Source organism: Anastrepha ludens, chromosome 6, assembly GCF_028408465.1.
Source record: "Anastrepha ludens isolate Willacy chromosome 6, idAnaLude1.1, whole genome shotgun sequence".
NCBI classification, from domain to species: domain Eukaryota; kingdom Metazoa; phylum Arthropoda; class Insecta; order Diptera; family Tephritidae; genus Anastrepha; species Anastrepha ludens.
In genome coordinates this window covers 105,039,517-105,064,095 of record NC_071502.1, presented here as the reverse complement: position 1 = coordinate 105,064,095, position 24,579 = coordinate 105,039,517, and the positions used below count along the sequence as shown (strand labels likewise).

The following is a 24,579-nucleotide window of genomic DNA, read 5'->3' as shown; positions in this document are numbered from 1 at the left end:
TTTTTTCTTTCGTCATTTGTATTATTTGAATGTTACTTCAGTCACGCCCATAAATGTGACCTCGTCAAGATATTTGCTCCGATGCGCACAACTGCGCTCATTGTGTCCTTTTCGTTTGCACAATAAGCAGGTGATCACCTTCTCACAAGTGTCAACAATATGTTTACGTCGACAATGTTTACTCCACTCGGCACAACTGAATTCTGTATGTCCCTTCTGCAAACAGATCCAACAATGCTGATTGGCTTGATACATTTGGCACTCATGTTCTTCGGACTGCGTGCAACGCCTACAATTTTTGCAATGCAAATATTTGGACTTGACACAGCACCCACAAAGCTCACAATGACGATAAGTGCTACCGTTCTTCGATGGGCAGCAAGCGCACTTGTCACAATGGCGGTTTTCTAAAGCAGTGTAAAGCTGACATAAGGCACAGTATTTATATTCCTCTTTAACGGGCAAGCGTAACAGCTCCAACGGCACATTGGTGAAAGCACGTACCGGTGAGCCTAGCTTACGGCTTCCAACACCGACATCTTTGAATGAGACGTGGTTGGTATAGTTAACTTTGTAGTCACACATGCGCATGTGTGGCATTTCTTGTTGTATATAATGTTCGGAAAAATACGGAAAAATCCAAAATATTGGCAGAGGTTGGTATGGCAGGTGATTTAAGGTGCAGAAGAGACTGGTAAGCCGGCGTAAAGTGGCGGCTAGAGGTTCAGTACGGCAGCCAAACGGAGGATCAGTGAATATTAATAATTTCTCGTCACTAATGGAAAATTAGAAAATAAGTAAAATAAATGAAAGTAAAGCTTGTTAATGGACTTACGGTTCGCACTTTAAAAATTTCTTAAACTGCTTACGCTGTGCTTGGTCGAAGAAGTGGTTGTTACACATGTTATACCACGCGAAATTATCATCGTCATAAAAGTAGAACATGCGATGATCAAAATCCAGTAGGAAACTACGCATTTCGGTACATTCATTGCGTATATACGCATGCAAACGCGGGGCACCCATGCACACAACCTTGCTGTAGTTTGGAAAATGGCATTAGATTGAAGTATAATGAACCAACTTTATCAACAAATAGCACTCACTTTATGCCTAAATTATGAAAACAAGTAGCAAAAAAACTTAACGCCTTAATATCAAAGAAATACTGTGCTTGTACTTTATCGTCGTCAAGTGGTCGTAGAAATAGTGTTGGGTCGCGAAGCAATTCCGCGGATAGATTCCAAACCATCTCATGTCCCGTATGCCTCGACAGCTCGTCAGGTAGCAATGGCAAATTGCAGCGAAGACAGTAGTGACACGCGCCACCTTTAGAAACCGACAATAACTATAGAAACTAAGTTAGATTTCAACAAATACAAAGCAAAGTACAGTTACTTACCTTGCGGCGATGCTGTCTATAAAGGTCTATGATACCGTCCAACTCATAACGTTTTGCCAATTTTTGAGGTGTTACTTGTTCAACCGGCAAATGATAGTTGCATAAACGCTTATCGCGATGCGCTGCACAAGCATAATAGGCAGCGATTTGATTGCCCACAGCTTGGGCTGGCGTTTGAAACAACAGCGTTGGTCCATGTGGGCAATGTGGATGCGGCTGATCATTCTGCGCATCGGGGTAGATGATTTGTAACTTGTAGTTTTCCATGCCTTAAATGTAGGTATTTGATATTTACTTTGATTTCCCCTTGCTTTTTGAATTTACTTCTTGTTTATCTATTTGATTTAAGATTATTCTCTTATTTCTGCTAACGCAGATTGATAATTATTTAGCCATTTCGAGACAATTCCACGCCTCACTAAGTTTTATCCCTGTATTTGCATTCTTATTTATATCCAAACTCAAGAAACGCGCTTTGCTTATTTCTTGACGAATGACAGCTAAGCAGCTGTTCAGTCAGTTATGAACTTATGCTGAAAACAGTGAAGCCCGTATACGCAATTCCGACTCAGCTTTTTCGATCAAACTAATGAGAACCCCATGTAAATGAAAAGTTCCTTCCTTCCGTATCGTAGTACCGTAGATTTTATTTCACGATTATTAAAAAAATTCCGTAATTCCGACCCAGCTGATTGCTCTCTCACCACACAGTGCTGCCAAGCAGTACATTTCGAAATCATTTACAAAATAAACTTAGAAAAATGATAATTTTTGTTAAAATAGCTTAAAAATACTGTTGAATAATGTTAATTATAGATAAATGAACTATTTGCATTTGTTGGTTTTTGGCTTTGGTTTATTAAACAATGTAAAATTGTAACTGATAACGCGGATGTGTGAAAAAGTGTGTAAGCAAAAATATCAATGGCAACATTGTGTCGATACAAGCAGATGCATATTTATATATATTCATAAATTTGTGTACAAACATATTAAACACGGAAATGGCGCTGAACGACGAGCATCTTGTATCGCTAGTACAAGACAAGAGCAATCCTCTATATAAGTTCCAGGGAAGGAAACCGTCGAGTGGTGAGTGGGAGCTATATTTACTAGTATTTCAAATTTCATAACAAAGTTATTTTAAAGGTGAGGTATGCAGACGGAGGTGGTTAGCTCTTCGCGATCGGTATGGCAGAGAAGCCAGAAAATCAGAAGCACCATCAGGCAGTGGAGCAGAATACCAGAGGCCGTGGTATCTGATTGAAAGCATGCCATTTGTAAGGCCGCATGTTATTCCTCGACCGTAAGTATAGTTGGAATATTTTTATAAAGCGATAACTAATAATGTTTTTTTAAAGAATTGGATTTGATAACCACTTGTGCCCCAATTCCTATTTAATGGCCGAACTTTATACCTTCTGCACTTTTTTTGGTCCTTGTATTTTTTATATAAAATATATAGTTGAAATAAATTAAGAAATAAGTCGCAAATTTCGATGTCTTCTTCATCCATTTTGTCACCGATGTATTTTGTAAATATTGTTTGTATGTATGTAACCAACTAAAACAGCTGTTATCTACGGGAAATAGTTTTGTGCATAACTAAAGTAAGGGATTGCGGTAAGGAAATTCCGTGCGGGCTTCACTGTTTTCAGCATTAACTAAAGATCACGTAATCGGCCAACCGTGTATTTGTAATCGAATTTGAGCAAAAAGTGGGGGTGGCAAAGCGCTTTGGAAACGCTTCGTTTTTTTTTTGCATTTCGCTCTGCTTTCATATTTTCCGCCGTTTAGTTAGTCCGAGAAACCATTAAACCATTTTCTCTCATGAAAATTTTATTTCACAAATTGTTTTTGTTAATTTTCAGCCAATTTTACTTATGTATTTTACCATTAATAAACGCACTCCATGACAGCTTTTTTTTGTTTTCTTCCACTGTGACATTTCACAACAGCGAACTTGGTATCAAAAGCGTGACGTCACGGCTAGAAATTTACTTTTTTATTTCTCGCCTGAATGTGTGATCCTGTCGCGATATACATAATGCAGAAGTGTCAACGGTGTGACGTCACGACCAGAAATTTACTTTTTTCTTTGCCCTCCGAATATGCTACCTTATCACGATGTACAGAATGCAGACATCAGACCGTTTACCGCCTCTCAATAATTTTGAATAAATCAGCTGATTTGCTGGCGTCACCTGCATTATGACGGCGGTTTGTTTACGATAAAACAGAGATTGTATTGGTAAAATTAAGCAAAAATTAACGCAAAACTCACTCATATTTCTTCATTGCTGCCTATGGTCATAACAGCCGAAGTTACATTCCCAATTTGGTTTCGGGTTGCTAAACCTGTTAATCTATCAGCTCCATTTCTTGTTTAATCGATTATTGATATTCAATTCATTAACACCTGAAGCCTTCTGTTGTAAATACGCAATACTAATAATTTGTTACCTGTTGCTCTACTGATTAATATATTTCATTATTTACAACCATTTCAAGTTCTTTAAATTAGTCGGAAAATAATTTATAATTTCTTCATTCAATATTAAATACTTGAATCGTTTACTTATAAATTTTCTTTGACTTCCATAGAATTGTAACAGCTTCCAAATACCTTGCCTTACTTGGTCGCTTGGTAGTCCGCTCGACCCTACAGAAATGACTTTGATTCAGATTAGAAAAAGAAGTTAACCCAACAGCCCATCGTACAATTTTTTACAGTGTTCTATGCTGTTCCAACATACTTATTAATTCATTAATAAAAACAATTAGTTATTTATTTAAAAAAGCACTTTATTTATTCCAATTTAAAATGAAAAATGTTCACTTCCAACAACGAGCAAATCGGGATCGTTTTACGGTTTTCGCTTGGCTTTAAAAACTTTAGGAAGACCCCACCGACAACGTGCTCGTGTTTTTCGTTTAATCCATTACAAAATCGTAAAATCGATCGAATACAATTAGCATGTTGAAAAACAATTTTTTTAGATCTATCACAACTTTTTTGTTTTCTTTAAAGGTGATACACTAAACACTATTTTAGATATAAAACGAAATCGTCGACGCGACATTTCGCATCTACGTACATACGAGTATGTGTGTGTGTAAAATTATAATTATCGTACACGTATTAAAAAATTATAGTTAAAATAATTATGCTATAGAAAAAATATATGCATATATTTTACACAATCGCCAAGTATGTATGTATATTCTTAAGCTCACATTATTCCTTTCTTTATCACTTACAAACTAACTTCTTATCTATTTCTATGTATAGCTGTATAAAATATATTGTAAATATTTATTAATTATACTTATAACTAAAGTATTCCTTAAACGGACGGACTAACTTAATTACCAGTACGCCTGTGCAAGAAAAATATATCTATTTTATAATTATTCGAGCTTATCAGCCGATTTGTAAGGCTATAAATTTTAAAAATCCGTTTAATTTGTATGCAGTTTGTTTATACAGGGTGCTTCAAAGCATTTGTTTATGTATTACGTTAATTTTCATTTGATTGGTTTCTTTCTTGTTGTTCATAATAAATATGTAAATAATTTTTTTTAATAATTTTTAGTATCCAAAAAGTCATTTCAATTGTCAATTGACGTTAATTCTCGAAGGCAACAATTTTTCAATAATAATTTTAGTTCTATAATACATATCATACATAACAAATTTGTTAAAAATTTCTCTTCCTAATATTTTTTTTTCAATCCACATTTTTACACACCCTGCTTTAATGTTAAATCAATTCCTAACTAATTGAGCTTCTTTTACGGGTTTGTTGGTTATTTGTTTGTAATTAGATTAGTATGTAAATTAGTTAATGTATGAGTTATATTGAAATTATTTGAGTTTAGTTAGAAAAGCAAACTATGGAGTATTAATGAATATGCGACTTCATTTTTTTGATGAAAATAGAAAGTTGGAAAATATGTATATTTTGTTGTCAGAAAGGCGTGGCACACTGCAGGAGGAAAAACAATTTTTTTAATCCATAGCAATCTGAATTTCTGTTGGAGTACGGCGAAATCTAAAAAATCTAACGGTTTCTTGAAAATATTTAAATAGTAGGTCGTGAAAACGATGTGAGATTTCAAAAATGAACAAATTAAAAAAAAATACATCTTATGTTTAATGATTTAAAAAAATTAATTTTAAGGTCTCAAATTACAACAATAACAAAAGAAAAATAGCTGAACAAGTTTTACCAAGGCGCATTCGTTAAAGGTGGTAGCACTAGACCAACAAGAATATTTTGTACGTTTTATTGTCAAAGCAAAGTATTGGAAAAGTAGAAAACAAAAATTTAATTCGCCTTGATTCATTCTGGGCTGACAGCCGCATGGACACGCCGAAAGAACAAAACAAATCAGCTAATTTGCCGATATTCCCTTTAATAGATTCGCCTTGTACTTTACATTAACTTTTTAGCAACGATTCATTTTTCTTAAACATTGCATTTTAAATTATATATTTTTTGCCTCAAACAGAAAAAATTGTAACAAATTTTACATCAACTATAATTACCTACTTTTTCATTCCCTGCTTTCTCGTTCAAACGACAGTTGCTGCTACGTAACCGGAACGACCCGGATTTATATCTGGTCAAGGACTGTCACTTTAGCAGCATCCCCTGTGTATTTATGCTGCTACAACAACAAAAACCTACTTTTTCAATTTATATTTTAATTTAAGCAGAATCACAAATTAAAACAGAACTTTTTTGCAAAATGTCATTTATAATCAGTGCTAATTTCATCAATTATATCTCAAAAGTATACGAAAAAAGGTTCAATAAACTCATTTGCGCATGCTTAAATGTGTTGACGCTAATATAAGATAACTTTTTCGCCACACAAACGCTTTTTAAAACTTTGTTTGAAAACCCTAGATGACCAAAGCGAGCGTCAATAACTTCACCGTAAAAAACATCAATGATGTACATAATAAGAGTAAGCTTCGTAATTTCACTTTTATAACAACCTGTTAATATATTGAAAAAATTTCGATTTTAGTACAAAAAAAATCAAAAATGTACACCTACATACATACTCGACTTCCTATTCCGCTATGCAATCAAGCGTCAAATTGCTATGGTACGCAATAATTTTCCTGCAGGGTACTGACCTTCAATGTACGAGCCATTCAATAGAAAATACAAACGTCTCAAGTGTTGTTTGTGCGTCGAATGGGCTTACGCGTGCCAGGCGCAAACGCAGTTGGGAATGTGTGTGTGTGTAGAAGAAAACAAACAATAGATGCAAAATGTAGTGATTGAGTGAAAGTGGTAAAGTACAATGCATAGGTACTCGAGAAAGAGAGTGATGATAATAGTTGTTTACATGGATGAATGCCAAGTCCAATCAAGTGTGTGTGAGGGGACGAGCGCGAGTTGAAGATGACAATAATGATGATAATAATAGCCGTGCATTGTGAGGGCGCAATAAGTGACGGACGAAGAAGCCGCAAACTATCCAAGACACTCACTACTGGTGGGGAGCAAAAAAAAAAAAAAAACAACAACCACAGTCTAGGCACACAATTGTCAACCATTTTCACGTTTCCCTTGCTACTTCCTTGCTTTCTATAGTCTACCGGCGGCTATACATAGAAAATACTTGACTTTGTATTGCTTTTGTTCGTAAACCGTTCAGTCTAATTACATTAATACTTGTTTGCTTTTGCAATATTATTAAGTTATACTATTATTATGAATATTTTACTTCATTTGTTCACATTTTGTGCGTTCGTGCGTGTTTGTATTAAGTCGCTGAGTAGTGTCGGTTGGCGTGCAGCGACCGAGGCGAACATGAACTTCATAGCCATGAGGAAGTTGTGTAGCTGCCTTGAAGTGCAGGCACTAACAACACTACTATAGCCTTTTTGCTTACATTTCGCGAAAAAATTTGCAATCTCATTGGAAAAGTATACATTTTGTAGATATTCGATATGTTTGTACGCAGGCGTAGAGGGAGGAGCCGAGCAGTGGTGGTTTGCGGTTTGGGAAAAATGTATAGCGTGGTTAAAGTGTGCTTCCTCCTCTCTGCACCCCGTGGAGAACGGCAGCTATCACAACACGTAAATCGTATTTTCAGGGCTTGTGATTGTGGTAATCGCTTTAGTTATGGGAACTTTTTTCTTTTACACTACCACTGCTGCTACGCGCTCTCTGTTTTACCTTCGCTTGCATTATAATTCATAAAATTTAACCTTCCACTTAACAAACCACATGCCGACGCTCCCTCACGGCTGACTTGCAATTACATTTGTACTTAATTGTTATATTTTGTTTTTGTTTTTGTAAAAAAAAACCTCGCCATCCGCTCGCTAAACTCACATTGCATAATTAACTAAACTTAATATAAACTAAGCGACTAAAAATGATACATAAAAATTAAGACTCGCAATTGCATTGGCTATGCTCTCAGCAGGGAGGCGGCTGCTGTGCACACCAAGGCGGCTAGCGGACGTTTTAGAAAGGCGCCATGCACTTATAAAAATCAATTAATTTCATTTAAGTCGAATTAAGCCCGCTTAGCGCTCGTATACACGTACACAGCAGCCATCTACTGCTAGGCATAGCTTTTGATGCATGCATTTAGACGGTTCAAGTTTACATATACGATTAGTATATACCTGTTACACAGAAACCTCTTTCGTAAATTGTAATTTTTCCTAAACTTAAAAAAAAGGATCAGTCATACACCATTTTCAAAGCCTCACATTCGATTCCACATCCAAACACATATGCTTTCAACAAAATTTGCTTAATATAAAAAAAAAATATATGTAAACTAATCTATAAAAAATTCCACTAGTTTTTAAATGCAACGCAATGCTTTGCAGTGCATCGCAAATAAGCTATAGATTATATATATGTGCGTTTAACCTTCGTTAACGTGGACGTCTTGCAAGGGATTTCCTTTTCTAGATTCTCTGTTGAATTTTTGCATTCATGACTGCGGTCCTTCTCTAAGTCGAGATTGGGTTTTTTCTGATTACAAAAATGGTTCGGATTCATTAGTAGATTAATATCTTTGCCGGTATTGTGATGCTTGACGCCAAATTGTCTGAAATTCACAGAGAGAGAGAGAGAGAATTAGTTTATAGACTATAAATCATTACAAAAAGTTTAATAAAACTTACGAATTTGAAGTAAATTGATTGCGATGGCTTGCATGCAACGATGTGGTTTTACAAACGCGCTTGGAGGTGTAATGCCCAACAATAATGCCCACGACGAAGGCGATGAGAGCGAGTGCCCAGTATAAGCTCTTGCCAGCAACTTTCAATTTCTTCTCATTCACGCTAGCTTGAGAGTGCAAAGGGTCTGGAAAATCGTACAAAAAAATTAAAAAAAAAAGAAGTTAATATAGGTTAGAGCAATATGATTTATTGCAATGAATAAATTCTACTCTAAAAATATAGCTTGATAACCGTTACAACCATGGCGTGACTCGAACGAGCCATGAAATGTTTTGATTTGAAAGGATTTTTACTTTAACTGCATGAACAAAATATAGATATTTTGATTTTGAACGGCTCTAACTTTGGCTTCGAAACAGAAAAGATCGGCTTTAAAAGAAATAAAAGTACTGTACAAAAAAACGTCAGAGAAAAGTTTTCAATACACAATTTTGAAGCTAGCTTTACATTATTTAAGGTTAGATTCGCAAAACCCATTATCACACTTTAACTAAAATGTGTTTGAGAAATAGGTAGACTGTAATTAACGCTTTGACCGCTTTGTCTGACTGTTCCTATGGAGTCGTGTCAGTCACCGATGACTTTTATTTTTTTTATTTTGCACAAAAATTCATCGGTTATTCAATAAAACCTAAAAACAAGTTTTTCTGACATTTTACTAGACACCTCGTTGACGTTCAAAGTATTTAAGAAGTGTAAAGTTGTAGTTTTCGAGTTCAAATAAAAAAAAACTTTTGAAAATGAATTTGCAAAAACTGCAATGTAGTATACAAGGAAGCTCCATTACACAACTAAAGTGAATTGAAATTCCTTCATTAGCTGAAGTTTTCATAAAATCAAAAAACCCATTAATCCATTCTAGAAAAAAAAACAATAATTTACCTTGCCACTCACCACTCAACGTATTCATCAGTTCATCGGGGTCGACCGAGTGCAGTGTAATTTTATTCTCGTCACTGAAACTGTTCAACAAATAATCATTACCCGCGCCAGTGCTCGCATCCAAATCGCCACCTCTGCCAGTCGGCACTTCAACAGCGGGCACGCTACTCTCTGGGACCGTAGTACTGCCGCTAGTAGCCGCGGCATTGCCAGCAGTCACACCGACTTTTGAGTAGTGGAACTTCTTGCTCATATCCTCATCTGCTTGCGGTTGTTGTGCAGTCACCAAATCAATGCCTGGGCTTGCCACAACACCACCACCTATATTCGGCCCATCTGCCATGAGTGTGCCACGTGTAAATTTGGGGCACAGCGAGGCTGCTGCTTTCTTTGTAGTATTCAAACTTTGCAGGAAAGCTTTGGTACCGAATTTAATATTTTTAGCCGATAGACTTTTGCACTCATGATTCTGTTGATCCCAAGCACAATTTGGATCCTGCAGGCTCAGGCAGCCCAAACAGTCAACAATGTGCGCACAATGATGTAGCGGCACTGTGACCAGACTACCATCGCTAACCACTAGCAATCTGTTGGATTTTGACGAAACAACCAGCTCACGCACTGGCACACCCAATGGCAAGACTTGCATTTCAGATATCAAAACCGTCTTTAATTTGTCAACACTAGCGCTGGTGCCTGTCTGACTGGGTGTGGGTATATTGATGAATTTCGTTATGCGGCCATCATCTGTGCCCGAATAGATAACATCATAGTATTCGCCATTTAGCGCTACGATTTGCGCATCAATTGCTATTGTGGTGAGTCGGTGATGCAGGTTGACTTTGGTGAGTAGGGGACGTCCGTACACAGCGGGCACAGCGGTTTCCATTAACGGATGAGTCTTAGCAAAATTCACCGCAATGCTGGATAGCATACGCGAATCTTCAACACACTTCCCCGGTCGCGGTTCAGGTACTTGTTCATCCTGTATGGGTAGCCATTGCGATTGACTGTCCTTTTGCGATTTGAAGCTACCCTCAAAGGCGTCCATAATATCATTCACATTAAAAGCGCATACAGCGGAGCCAGGTATGGCATTTACTGATGTGGTGAAAACGGCATAGATGAGTGGATTTGCACCACTTTCGACTATAGGTGTAATGGCCTCTGTAAGTAATGGGATGAAGGATAGAAGATATTTAGTAAAGAGACGCGGCTTATATTATATTAGAAGCTTTCACTTTATACTTACGAATTTCATCAAAATAAAATGGAAATTCGCCAGGTACTGAGCAATTTAGACGCGCTTTCAAAAATGAAGTCCAACTCTTGGAGAGTGTGTAGGGACCGCCGCGATCGTTCTTGCAAACGCGTGCGACGCGGGAGTAAATTGTCTGGAAGAAATGATGATGCAATTGAAATTATAAAACAAAAAATAACTAGTTTGGTTTGTTTATATTGAAATTATATATCACTACCTCCTACAAAAACAACAAAAACTGCATTTTAATTTACTTTTCATTCACTAATCAAATATTTCACTGCTCATACGAATTTATGGATTTATTTGTTACCGCAAACAGTGAGGCTAGGGGCTGAGTCAAAAATATGCGCTACTGGAACGCAATCAGCATGTTGTTGGGGAAATATAGAACAACAGTTTTTTTTAATCAACAAAAATAAACAAATTTTTATAAACATAATTGCTTTAGGTGCAATATGACTGTTTTTAGTAATGAATGGAAAATAATTATTTACAAATATGAATCTTAACTGGAATACGTGATAGCTGGGCACTTTTCCTAAAAACTTTCGCGGAACAGACAGACGTTGGCCTAGTCCTAAGTGGTAGTGCTAGCGCGTGAGGAAGGGCAAGTGGTTCTGTATTCAAAACCTACAACATTATAGAACAACTGTTTTCGAATAACGGCAATATTTTAGTATTAACTCTTTGGCGACGGAGCCGCTCGACAAACGAGCGTCGCTGAGGACGGGAGGTATTGGAGTGCGCAGTAAAGAAAATAAATACGTTGAACGTTATAAAAGCTAAGGCTGTATTTAACAGAAGAAAAATTGTTCATAAAATCAAAAAGTAATTATAAACAAATTGAAAAAAAAAAAACACAAAAAGAAATTTGGTTGAATTTATGTACTATACACGTTTTATATTCCGGATTGTGTGGCATTGTTCAAGTAGTAATGCCGTCATCTTCCGTCTTATCAGATTCAAAGTAATATTCGTCAGTGTTTCTGGCCACTGGTGCCACTGGTCCCTCTGGCAGTGACCCTGAGAGACTGAATCGAAGAACTGAAATTCGTTTTGACTCTACCGCCGTCTCACGTCGTAAGTTTACATTATAAGGAAGATAAGACTTCATCGCTAATGGCCCCTAATGTCTTTGAATGAAAACGTGACTCTTTTACTACCTATGCGTATCTTATCGCTCAGAACGACAGACGTCGCGAGCCTTACAGCTACGAACTATTTTGGGCGGCTAAATGCCGACACAGTAAAACGGTTTGGGCGGCTATATGCCGACACTCGTCCCCAAGCGGTTAATTTTAGAATTTTATGCCACAAACAAAAGTTTCATGCAAGTATGTTAAGGCTCTCCATCTTTAATATTGCTAATTTGCTGAATAATAGGATGCAGAGAATCTCCAAGTTGTAGAACATGCAATTTGGTAAATGTGTATTTTTGGTTACTATAGGATTAGCAAGGTTAACGCAAACATTAATTTGTTTTTTGTTTTCTAATAAATTCTAAAATTATGTAAGAAAACTTCATCAACTTCATACTAACCACAACTTCTCCCACGACCATTGACCCCATATTCTTTGCATTCACTCACCTTGCCGAAATTCATGTACTCCATTGAAATTTCGCGAAAGAAGAACATTACATAACGATCACGCTCCACAGCACCCACAAAATCCGGTTGATTCAACTGTTTCAAGTCATACTGTTCGGTGCGTAAATTCTCGCGATAAATCAAGGGATCACTGCCCGAAAAGTCAGCTACTGTGGCACTATAAAGTTGGCCCTCCGCAAAAGCGTAGGTGCTATTGTGTGCCGGACTATACGGGCAAAGACCTTGCGCTTCCACATCACGTACTATCTCATATCGCTGCCCGGAACCGGCAGCTGCGCTCAGCTCACTTGTGGCGGGTGCATAGTGACGACAACGCGGCTTGTACGAATTGGTGCCACACAACAAAATCTGCGCCTCATCGAGGCGTGAAAAAACGCGTATGTAGTTGTGGCAATCAGTTTCACGTTTACCCTTCAGTGCGCACAATTCGCGATCAGCATCAGAAGAGAACCATTCCAAGCGACTGATTTCGCGTAAACCATCTAAGCTGATGTTGTACATAACGTCTCTGCAGAGCGATAGAGAGATGGTAGAAACAAAAGAGGACATTAAGTAATTGTTGTAGGTAAAGTAACGAGGTAAGTGTTAGAATGACTTGAATACATACTTAGCGCCCACCAATATGGTGGCATCGTCAGAAGCCAAAATTTTAAAATAATCCGTGCTGTTACCCAGGAACTTGGCAATGATCTTATCTTGCTCTACGCCGGCGAAGGTACATAAAATACATAAAATGTAAAATGAATACATTTCGAATTGAGTTTAAAGAACGGAAATGTTAATCAACTGCACTAGCACACTTACTCGGCTGTAAATCTGGGCGCACATCGGGCATCCAAGCGTGCACGGCATGCGGCAACACTAGCAGCAGGCATAACGTGCCGCAACTAATTAGCGTTTTAATGGCGAACACACTTTTAGTTGTACGTTTTTGCATTTGCTTTTGCATTGTAATAATTATAATTATTGTTATTTGTATGAATTCTCTTCTATGTATGCGTTGTTGTTGCGCTCTTTTTGTACGGCGATGCTTTTAATTGCTTATTATTTCTGGCACACAAAATATGCATCTACATAAGTATGTATTACGTTAATGCCTGGTATGGAGTTAGTTAATTGTTACGCTTAAATTTCCACCTAATACGGCAGCGGGCGTTAAACGTTTTGCCGGCACTGCTGATGAATGCAGCTATTGCTGAAAGCGAATTGACACATATTTTCCGGCTAACGTCATATCCACAAGCGCAAAGCAAACTTTTTCACATTCGACCACAGCAAGCAAGACAATCTAAATGGCGATTAAAAGCACACGGCCGCATGTGCTGGTGGTCCGGACCTGTGATGCAGGCGAAAACACGCTCACTGCTGACTGTCAAATGCCAGACTCAGTGCTTCAAATGATCACACAACACAATGGAAATTAAATACCTGCAAGATACAATGGGAAAAAGAGCGTTGCATTAATAATAAATAGGACAATTAACATTCGAATTAGGAGCAAATTTAAAATTCTGTAAGTGTATGTACATATGTATACCTGTGTGCAGAATAATAGTAGCGCAACATATTACTTTTTTTAATTTTTTTTCCTTTTCCTTTCCAACAAAAAGCATGAAACTTATTAGTTTTGAAATTTGAAAAAAATCAAAACATTTAAAAAATTTTTAATATGAATTTTTAGAAACGTTTCGAGTTATCACTTTGTTTTATGAAATACAGTTTATACCTCAACAAAAAACATGAAAGTTAGAGTTTTGAAATTTGAAAAAATTCAAAAAAATTGCATCAGCATTTAAACTTTTTTTAATTTGATTTTTTAGAAAAGTTTCGAGTATCCGGTTTTGTAAATCATTACATTTTGGTATAATAAAGCGCAAGTTTGAAGTGACTCAAAAATGATTTGTACGTTGATTTTTCAAAATTTTTTTTTGTCCTGACAAGTATGTGCTTTTTCTAATACACCGTCAACAAAGCATCAAAAATTAACGCGATTTTTGAGTTACTGTAAACTGTTAAAAAACATTATACCAAAATTGAATGGGTTGCAACTGCATACCCAAAATTTTTCTAAAAAGTACGAAATTTTGATGGAAATTTGTAGATTTTTTTGTGCAAATTTGGAAACTTTGAGTTATCTGGCTTTTGTTGTAATACAAAAAAAAAAAAAAAAAATTAATAAAAAAAAATATAATAATAATAAATACAAAAATAAATAAAAAAATAAAACATTTCTAAATAATGGACTATGAATAAGTCCGTGCGGTTTTTTTCGAAATTTGAAACTTTATTGACGTAAAATGGTTACAAATTTAATATTCAAAATATTGTCCATCGCTTACTACTACTTTTTCCCATCTTTCTGGCAATTCACGGATTCCCTTTGTGAAAAATTCGGTCGGTTTTGCCGCAATCCACGAATCGATCCATTTTTTGACTTCATCGTAATTACGGAAGTGCTGGTCAGCCAGGCCATGTTGCATCGATCGGAAGAGATAGTAATCGGATGGCGCAAGGTCTGGACTATACGGCGGGTGGGGTAGGACATCCCATTTGAGCGTTTCTAAGTATGTTTTGACCACTTGTGCAACATGTGGCCGAGCATTGTCATGTTGCAAAATAACTTTGTCGTGTCTATCGGCGTATTGCGGCCGTTTTTCTCGCAGTGCTCGGCTCAAACGCATCAATTGTCGTCGGTAGACATCCCCCGTAATCGTTTCATTCGGTTTCAGTAGCTCATAATACACAACACCCAGCTGGTCCCACCAGATACACAGCATAACCTTCAGGCCATGAATATTCTGCGCCGACGTCGATGTTGAAGCATGGCCAGGGTATCCATACGTTGCCCGACGTTTTGGACTGTCGTAATGGACCCACTTTTCATCGCCAGTCACAATTCGATGCAAAAAACCCTTTCTTTTGTGCCGTTGAAGCAGTTGTTCGCATGCCATAAAACGGCGTTCAACGTCTCTTGGCTTCAATTCATACGGCACCCAATGGCCTACCTTTCGGATCATTCCCATGGCTTTTAAACGTTTGGAAATGGTTGATTGATCAACTCCCAAAGTTTTTGCAACCTCTTCTTGCGTTTGAGCCGGATCTTGATCGAGCAATTCCTCCAATTCGGTATCCATGAACTTTGGCGGCGCACCCTCGCGTTCTTCGTCTTCCAAGCCAAAATCACCACTTTTAAAGCGTGCAAACCACTTCTGGCACGTTCGCTCAGATAGAGCATGCACACCATAAACTTCCACCAAGATACGATGACTTTCGGCTGCTTTTTTCTTCATATTAAAATAATGAAGAAGAATTCCCCGCAAAAACACATTATTTGGCACGAAATTCGACATTTTCAAGTGTGGTAAAAATATTGTTGTTTACGCTTCAAATAAAAAACTTATACTGACGTTTGTGCCTTACGACAGTAGCTCTCCAATGAATGTTTGGAAATGTAGATCGATGGAATAATAATCAAGTTACGCCATCTGTTGTAAAACCGCACGAACTTATTCATAGTCCGATTAACTAAACTAAACTAACTAAAAAAAAATAATAATAAAAAACAAAATAAATAAAGATATGTATTTTTCTTTATTTATTTATTTTGTTTTTTATTTATTTATTATTTATTGTCTATTTATTTATAATTTTTTTATTTTTTGCCAAAAAATTGCAATATGCCGCTGCTATTATGTTGCACACAGCTGTAATGTGCACATATGTATAGCGCACAACGTTGCATAGCAATGAGCTCTGCGCAAATATCATATATGGAGCGCACGTGAGGATATCAAAAGAAAATTTGCAACCGGATCAAAACGAGTACAGGCAACTACGCAGCAGCTAATCAGGACGAAAATTTAAACGATCGCTTTTCCGTAACAGCGAAGAAGCACAAGCATTAATCGCGCATATCAGATAAGGCACACAATCACACACAAATCAACTTGGTCCTTTAAATTGGCTTTTTTTACATTTCTTACTTCCTTCCTACCTTCCTTGAAGCCACACACATGTTGTTGACACATTTCGCCGAAAATTGGAAAAATTTTATGGAAAGCACGTACGAGGTTTTCCACAAAATCTATACACTGTAACCAGCAGCTTGCTGCGCGCTGACTAATAGTAAAATGAAGCGTTAGGTAAGCCGAATTGCTTTTGGGGGAAAAACGTGACTTGAGCAGCGCTGCCAAGCGGTATGTGTAAATTTTCGAAATATGCGAGCAAGCACGCGATGCAAAGGACACTCTAGTAACACAACAACCAACACTTTAGAGCACTAAATAAATATGTAAAGAAAAAAAAAACAATAAACCAGCCGACCAGTTCACCAGCAATTGTTACTACTTTCTCACACTTGGGTTGCTTGCTTGATAATTAAGCAGATAAGTGACAGGTATCGATGCGCTATTTGTCTGCACACTGTTGGCTGCATTAAAGTGACAAACCAACAAGCTAGCCAGCCACCCATTGTGGCGGCTAGACAGCAGCATTAGAGTGACGCGACAGCGACGGTGACAACAATAATCAGTTGAGTTGGCTTTTCTTTTGCTCTCATGTAGCAGCAGCAAAATCTCTTTTGATCGCCTGGCTTAGGCAAAAGTCAACAAGAGAAATGACTGTGTGCACACATACATTGTTATGGTTGAGATCAAACATGTTTATTTTATGATTTGAATGATTTGAGTGTGAGAATTGCATGGCGATATTTTCCGCTTTCCACAATGAAAGGAATTCGGATTAGGTGCATTCCGAAATAAACTCAACCGAATGAATGGAAAGACTAATCTACAGTGATTGAAATGGAGTGAACAAGTTTTTCTGCAATAGTTGCAAAAGCAATGCTCGACTTTTATTAACTTTTAATTTACAATGTACATACTTATGTACATACATATGTACCTATGGAAGCTGTCAATTTATGTTGGAAAATTTAGAAGCAAGGAAAACTTGATCAACAAGCTAATTGAAATATAGGCATATAATATAGTAAATATTCGTAGAACTGCACGGTAATTCCCTTCGAGTGCCGATTAGATGTCGATGTTTGCTGCAATTTTGAAATATGTATAAATGTTCTTTCTGATAGTCGTTGTTAGTCTCCCAGTAGGTCATAGGAGTTTTGTTGTTATTACAACGGCAGTATCTGGCTCATCTCCGCATTCTTTTTTTATCCTACAAGTATTAGGGAGTATGGAACTATGTTGGACAGTCTTTTCTACGTTGCCGAAGCGACCCGGATTTGTATCCGGCCACAAAATGTCACTCCTCCTGTCAAATGTCACAACAACAACTTCGTCAGGCACTAACCACCTATTCACGTGCCCCTTTAAACCTGCTCATCTAACACTTCTTTCCCTTTAGATTGACCCCGTCGAACCAGCATGTTTCATCAACTGCACCTAGAATGCAATGGCATCTCGAGAAGAAGAGGAAAACACTTCGATTAGTAATGCCAAAGAAAAAGCTTATACATTCACTACAACCCAATGCTCTTAGATTTCGCAAGAGAATTGGGTATGAAGTATTTTAATATGAAGAATAGCAGATACAATATGTTTCCAGGTTCGAAATGCATACCATGATTTAATACTTCTCAATGTGGATTCAACGAATAATCGGACAAACTTAGTTTCCACAAAAACTATATAATTTTGCGACAATCTGATGGAGTCAATGCCCAGACGTCTTCAAGCGGTAGTGCGATCCAGGTGATACACAACCAAATATTACATTTTTCTGTTTACCATTTTTTTTTACTTATTTTATTATTTATTTTCTTACTTATTTTATTATTTATTTTCTTACTTATTTTATTATTTATTTTCTTACTTATTTTCACCTCGCCAGGCAATAACAAGCAAACCTCCGAGTGTATTTCTGCCATGAAAAAACTCCTCTTAAATATATCTGCCGCTCGAAGTCGGCTTAAAACTGTAGGTCCCTCTATTCGTGAAACAAGATCAATACGCACGCCACAAATAGAAGGAGGAGCTTGGCTAGACTCCCAAAAAGGGTGTAAGCGCCAATACTTATTTTATATTTGTAATTCCTTGTGTTGTGAATTGTAAATTTGTGTGTTCATTTTTTTCATCTTTTGGCCCTTTCTTATCATGCGTACTTATTATTAAAAAAATTTAACATCTTTCTCAAGCTTTTATAGAGTTTTGAGTTAATTTAAACCTGTCGGATTAGTTGGGTCCACTGTATAGGTATATCGCACCCTAAATACAAAAGGGTCACAACTCAAAATTTTCCACACTCGAACTTGACTTGTTTACAGTAGCACAGAAAACAAACTATGTGACATATCACGCTGAAATTTGCCATGTAAGCTTATAACAGTCCTACCAAAACACAAAAAATTTATTTTTGTCATATGTCATCCGCGGATTGATAACGTCTCGTTCATATTTGAGCAGAAGGGACATTTTGAGTTGTGACCCTTTTGTATTTAGGGTGCGATATCTACTTTATATAGCAACTATAGATAAAGTGATTCCCCCAAAAAATATTTTTTGATGATTTTTAGGCAATTTTTTTTTATAATTTTATAAACTACGAACATACATATATTCAGCTATATTGTATTATTTGACAGTTTCGGAGATATTTAATTTGCAAACAGAAAAAAAACTGTACACTGACTTGAAGAGTAGTTAGACCATTTGGGAAAATTTTCAAAATCCTTTCGAAGTCTCTCAAATAAGCCCATTATTTAACAAATTTCAAAAAAATATCGAAACGCTACTTGCATTTTGTTTACTTTTACTCGATTGACGGCTGCACAAACACCTATTTCACGACCACACAATAAGATTAGGTTGAAAAAGTGATTTTTTTTTTAACTTTCACGATAATTTATTTAACTTCATTATCAATTAGCATGAAAACAAATTTCTAAAAATATGGTAGTCCTATGAACATAATTTTGAAAAACAATTACTTTAAAACAATATATGTATTTAAGAGGCGCCTGGTGGTCCAGATATTTCAAAAAATCCATTCTTTGTTTTTTCGATATTTCGAAAGTATATTATCTTAAGAATATACTGTGAAATTTTCATGCGGAAATTCCCAATATTATAGCTTCTACATCCCATTAACTAGGTAGAGAGCGCGCGCTTCTATACGAGTATCTCAAACTTTAAACTCACTCATTTATCTCGAAACGATTTTTCGGCTTTGACTATTCAACCGAATCGTCTAAAATTTTAATATTTAATGTCTATCACCCGTACTAGAATCATATTATTATTTCAATTATTTCGTTTTTTTTATTAAAAAACTTTAAAAAAATCACGATTTTTAGAGTGTCCAATTCAAAACGCGACATTTTGCGGGACACGCGTAGCTACAGTCATACTGATTAATAATTTTTTTTTGGGCTTTTCTTTTCAGACAAATAGAAGAGCCAAAATGGAAAACACCGTCCAGGTCCAATTTTTCGGGAGGGTCATCTTCAGGGTCAATGCCTAAAAAATTTAAATATCGTTTTTCTTTCTTTTTTATTGTAAAAAAAATTACTGAAAATACCCTAAATTTTCGAGCTCTAGACCACCGGTACCCCTTAAGTTAGCTTCTCAAAATGTAGGCAAAGTATTAAAATCTTAAAAACTCAAAGTCGCTGGATACAATAATTGTGTATTCCAAAAAAAAATAGCTATAGTAAATATTACTGATATTTTGCCACAAAATGATTTTATATAACATACAATATTACAAAATATGTATTGATTTAGAAATGTCACTAACATGCGGCGGGACTACTTCACTTCACTTCAATTCAATTCACAAACATTTAATTTTTATTGTATATAGCTGTTAAAATGCAAGTATGTTACAAATACGTACATACATTTATGTATTTACTAGAATCAAGTATGTTTACAAGTTTGCCATATGAACCAACTCAAGCAAGAGGAAAAACATTTCACATACATACGTATTATAAATGTTTACTTAAACCGTGTGTGAAAATATGGATAATTCAGCTTGGCGGAAGATCACATACAAACATATACTACATACATATGTATGTATGCTTAAATTAATACTATTTTTGTTTGTTTTATCTTTTCTTATTCTGTCTTCTTCCGCTCTTATATCAAACCACTTTGCTTGTGCGTTGATTTTATTTATATGTACATGCTCCACTTTTAAGCACTTCTAGTAATAAATTATAAGCTTAAAACTTTATCGAAATACAATTTTTACATACACCTGTTTCATTGGCCGCCTTGATTGAATTTGATTTAATCTACATAATTTTTACTACTGGGTTCACTAACACTAACACAACTTCTACCACTTTTGGTGTTTTAGTGTTTTCACTCACTCCAACTAACACAAAAGCCAGTTTATGAATAATTCAATTTAATGCATTACTTAACAAACGTTTTCTTTTAACCGAAAACAAAATTATAACATCTCACGCACACCTTAGCAAAGTTGAAGATGAGTTTAAAGAAATTTGAAAAAGCATCACAAAGTAATACTCCAAATAAACGTGAATTACAATATGTAATAAATAATAATGGATTTCAATGTCAATATTCAAGTGTCAATAGCACAAAATATTGTATTTCACGGTTTAGGTTACTGCGACGCAACTCATCAAATGCTGACAATTGTTGGTATTATTTACGGCTACTGAGTAGCAAAAACTTTATTACAAAGCCACCACCCCAACAATGGAAAGAATTAGAAGAGTCACAAATGAAGAAATGTTAGATACTCTCTCACCACAATGAACTGGGGCATGACTCATGTACTTTTACGCTTTTGAATTGTAGGCGAGTTGAAGAAAAGTAAAATAATAGTTATGTTATGGCTTTCCACCGGCGTATGAAGGTGTTTAACGCTGAGAAAAGTGTAGCGAAGCGTGGTAGCGATAATGCTTTAGTTTACGTTCACTTCACGGTCGTTGTGTTGGCCGGCCCGCCCTTTTGTATGCGTTGCTACATTATACAAGTACTTTTTCCCCAGAAATGAAATGAACTAGTGAAGTGTCTATTTTTGTTTACTTTTCACGCGGGAGGGCAGAACCAAATTTGGCGAATTTTAGCAGCCGGGACGTTTCGCTTGCTATTGAGTTTCAATTTCTTTTCCTTTAAATTCATATTGCAGCAAATATTCGCGCATTGTCCAGCGAGGTGTTAGCAAAATCGTAACGTAAACAAATTTCGTCTGGTTTAGCAACAGACAACAAATTCGTATATTTCTTTGCCAAATTGCTCAAGTACATTTATTTATTTGTTGCTGGATGCTTGAAATATTGTATTCCGCGAATTTTATTTATTTTCAGCTTGCTGCATAGCTTTTGTTTGTACTTTTCATTGCTTTTTCTACAAAAAAATAAACATTTGCATTGCTATTTAGGGTGGGCGCGCATGATGGATACATGTATTATTGGCCAATATATTATTCTTCGCTCGTGTATTCACGCTTAATGCGATTTAAAAACACGCTCTCGCCAATCGACACAATGTGTCAATAAAGATTTCCAGTGTAGCAGCTACAGCGTAGCGTGTTTTATATGAATCATTTGATTCTCTTGAATTGTTTAAAATTTAATGTAGTCATGCATAACTAAATAATTCACAATCACATTCACAGGTGTTTGCAATCAATTGTAAACGTTTATCAAAGATAGCCCAACAATATTCAAGCCAAAGATCTATCGAGCAATACAGTGTAATTATTTAATAGGAAAATTTCAACTAATTACAATACGTAAACGTCATGTCACGTTAATGAATGTTGCTGTTGCTCTCATTGATCACATGATTCTATCTGTTTTAATTGTCTTATAAAAAGTTCTACATATGTACTTACATGCATATACTTATGTACACATACATATTAACATATTTCGCACCGAACCTAGAGAGCATGTTGCGGTTTAATATAAAATTTAAACCAGATACATATAATAAGACTATAATTGTACACACACATAAAAACACCGCCAGCGCCCACTCATAACACCCTGACCCGATAAGGTACTGAGGAAAAGATGCTGCGCTGTACTACTTCCCAAAAGCATGAATGAAATATGTTAATTTGTGAGTATGTATGTACGTTAATTTCAAGATACAATTCGTGCCGTCCAATTTAGTTTAAGCTCAGTATTCTCCACACATACACATATGTATGTAAATGTGTGTATTTGAAATACGCTCCACAATACATTCGTGCATCCGCTACTTGATAAAAATGCTAATCAGAAAAATTTACAATGCAAAGAGCAGTGATAGCTCAAGAACAGTAGCAGAGGAGCAAATATAGTAGGAAGCTTGATGACTGGGTATGTATTCATACATATTCGGGTATGTATGTACATATTTAAGTATGGAATAGCAAGTTGATATAGCCCATAACAGCATTCAGATAAACTTTTTCACAGCGAATGTGATCTGCAAGTAGCAGTCCTTCCGGCGATTGTGACTCATTTTCAGACCTACTTACACCTACTTGGCCGCCCTACAATGGATTCAGCTAAACAGCAGCCGCAGTTTACTCCCAAACAACTATCATTGCTGATCTGGTTATGGTATTCAGTATAGCTCGTAGAGCAAATGGCACACAAATTGTTCCATCATCACCTTCAACTAACACAACTTGGTAGTCTCTTAGTTGTTTAAGTTGGCACTTACTTTTATGGCACTACATGTTATGGCAGACAGAACGTCGCAGCTACCCTTGAAACGGAAAAAATGACAATCGCGGAATTATTGCAAACACACGTAACATAAAACACCAATCACCAGTTCATATATACTATTTAAGTGGTCTACTGCTACTTTTAAATCTCTAATAGTGCTGCTGCCAATAGTATCTGAACACCACCGCCAACACTCAAGCTAACCAACTTGGCTCCTGCTAGACCTTTTGTCTTAGTTGCTGGCTTGTTCAATCGCTTTATTACTTTTTTTACACTTTCATCTCTTTTACTTCTGTTCTATGCTGGTTCTTTGGCTGCTGCTGTTCAATGGCTGCCACAAGCGAGCCAGTCAGGCAATCAGAAAGCTAGCCAGCAAAAACTACGAGCGAACGCCGATCACACACGAGTAATCGAACGAGAGCGTGTGGGTCCCCGCCTTAATCCAATCCACTCCAATTCACCTGTGGCCCCACTTGTGACGAGTTTTATTTTTCTTCGGTTTGTCACTACACATCGCGCTCCCCCCGCGGTTCTATGTCCATTAAAGTAACACCACCACCAACATAGTCAACCATCTAAGCTGACGACGCCGACGACGTCGTTGTGTCGTCAATAATAACGTCGTAGCAACGGTGTTGTTGACGTTATTCTTGTTTTCTTATTGCTTTTTTTATGCATACATTAACTGTGCTTGTTGCTGCTGTTGTTGTACTGTATTATGCTCAATTGTTGTTGCTGTAGTTTTTATGTTTGGTCGTAGCGTACTCCAACAAAACCTGTTTGCATTATATACAAAAAAATACACAGCACATATAAATGCAACAAAAACGATGAGCTTGCACGCACACAAATACACTACACATATGCACGCCTATGTACGTCCGTATGTATATACGCTACAGCGCCCAGTACAAGCAGCGCGAAGAAAATACGAAAACGGGTAATGAGCCCCAATTTCCTGCACTTTTCAACTGGTTTTGTCACAATATTTTCACTATTTAGCACACTTGATATGAAAAATTTGTTTTGTTAGAGCTTTGGTTTCACATTTAACTCACCAAAAATTAGGGATAATTGGAAAATATGATTTAATTTAAAACAACAAATAAACAAAACACAAATCTTTAGCACAATTTAATTCACTTGAGTGCGTCGGTGGCCATAGCTGAAATCGCTCTCAGCGCCTTCTGTATGTATACATAAAGTGGATGAATTTGCCCAACCACCAGTGTGGGCATGGAAAATATGCAGGGTTGCATGCTATGAAAAACACTTAACCTATTGGCGAATGCTGCGTATAAAATATTGATTTAAAAAATTGGATAAATTGTAATATGTTTTTTTTTATTAAATAAATAATTTGTGTTTATTGTCCATGTTTAATGCTGAGTTTGACGAAATATGATGTAATTTTTTCATATATTTTTTTATTTTAGTATTAGCAATACTTTACATTTCTTACATTAAATTATTTCTCTTATTCCTAATGAATTCTACACATTTTTGTTTCAGTACTATGTATCA

At 36.4% G+C, this 24,579-nt stretch overlaps 3 protein-coding genes across 5 annotated transcripts; 1 reads left to right on the top strand and 2 right to left on the bottom strand.

The window, feature by feature from the left end:
* Nucleotides 1-21: 21 nt before the first annotated feature.
* On the bottom strand, nt 22-2,015 carry LOC128867585 (rRNA N6-adenosine-methyltransferase ZCCHC4). Its single transcript, XM_054108951.1, has 4 exons — nt 1,403-2,015; nt 1,107-1,348; nt 836-1,039; nt 22-775 (listed from the first exon to the last, which is right to left on the bottom strand). Exons 1-4 carry the CDS (start codon nt 1,667-1,669, stop codon nt 22-24), a joined length of 1,467 nt encoding a protein of 488 aa, XP_053964926.1. The 5' UTR covers nt 1,670-2,015.
* A 391-nt stretch (nt 2,016-2,406) lies between these two features.
* LOC128867212 (uncharacterized) lies at nt 2,407-2,936 on the top strand. The gene is made up of 3 exons (XM_054108312.1): nt 2,407-2,494; nt 2,552-2,708; nt 2,764-2,936. The coding sequence occupies exons 1-3, from the start codon at nt 2,407-2,409 to the stop codon at nt 2,879-2,881; spliced, it is 363 nt and encodes a 120-aa protein (XP_053964287.1). The 3' UTR covers nt 2,882-2,936.
* Nucleotides 2,937-4,567: 1,631 nt separating this feature from the next.
* Nucleotides 4,568-24,241, bottom strand: LOC128868726 (semaphorin-1A). Of its 3 annotated transcripts, none has more exons than XM_054111153.1 (8): nt 24,114-24,241; nt 13,194-13,817; nt 12,997-13,090; nt 12,369-12,897; nt 10,768-10,909; nt 9,516-10,682; nt 8,574-8,757; nt 4,568-8,497 (listed from the first exon to the last, which is right to left on the bottom strand). In XM_054111153.1, exons 2-8 carry the CDS (start codon nt 13,336-13,338, stop codon nt 8,296-8,298), a joined length of 2,463 nt encoding a protein of 820 aa, XP_053967128.1. In that variant the 5' UTR covers nt 13,339-13,817; nt 24,114-24,241; the 3' UTR covers nt 4,568-8,295. The 3 variants fall into 3 exon arrangements, with proteins under 3 accessions (XP_053967128.1, XP_053967130.1, XP_053967129.1); XM_054111155.1 differs by having other exon boundaries at nt 9,528-10,682; XM_054111154.1 differs by lacking the exon at nt 24,114-24,241 and adding an exon at nt 23,048-23,630.
* Nucleotides 24,242-24,579: the final 338 nt, after the last annotated feature.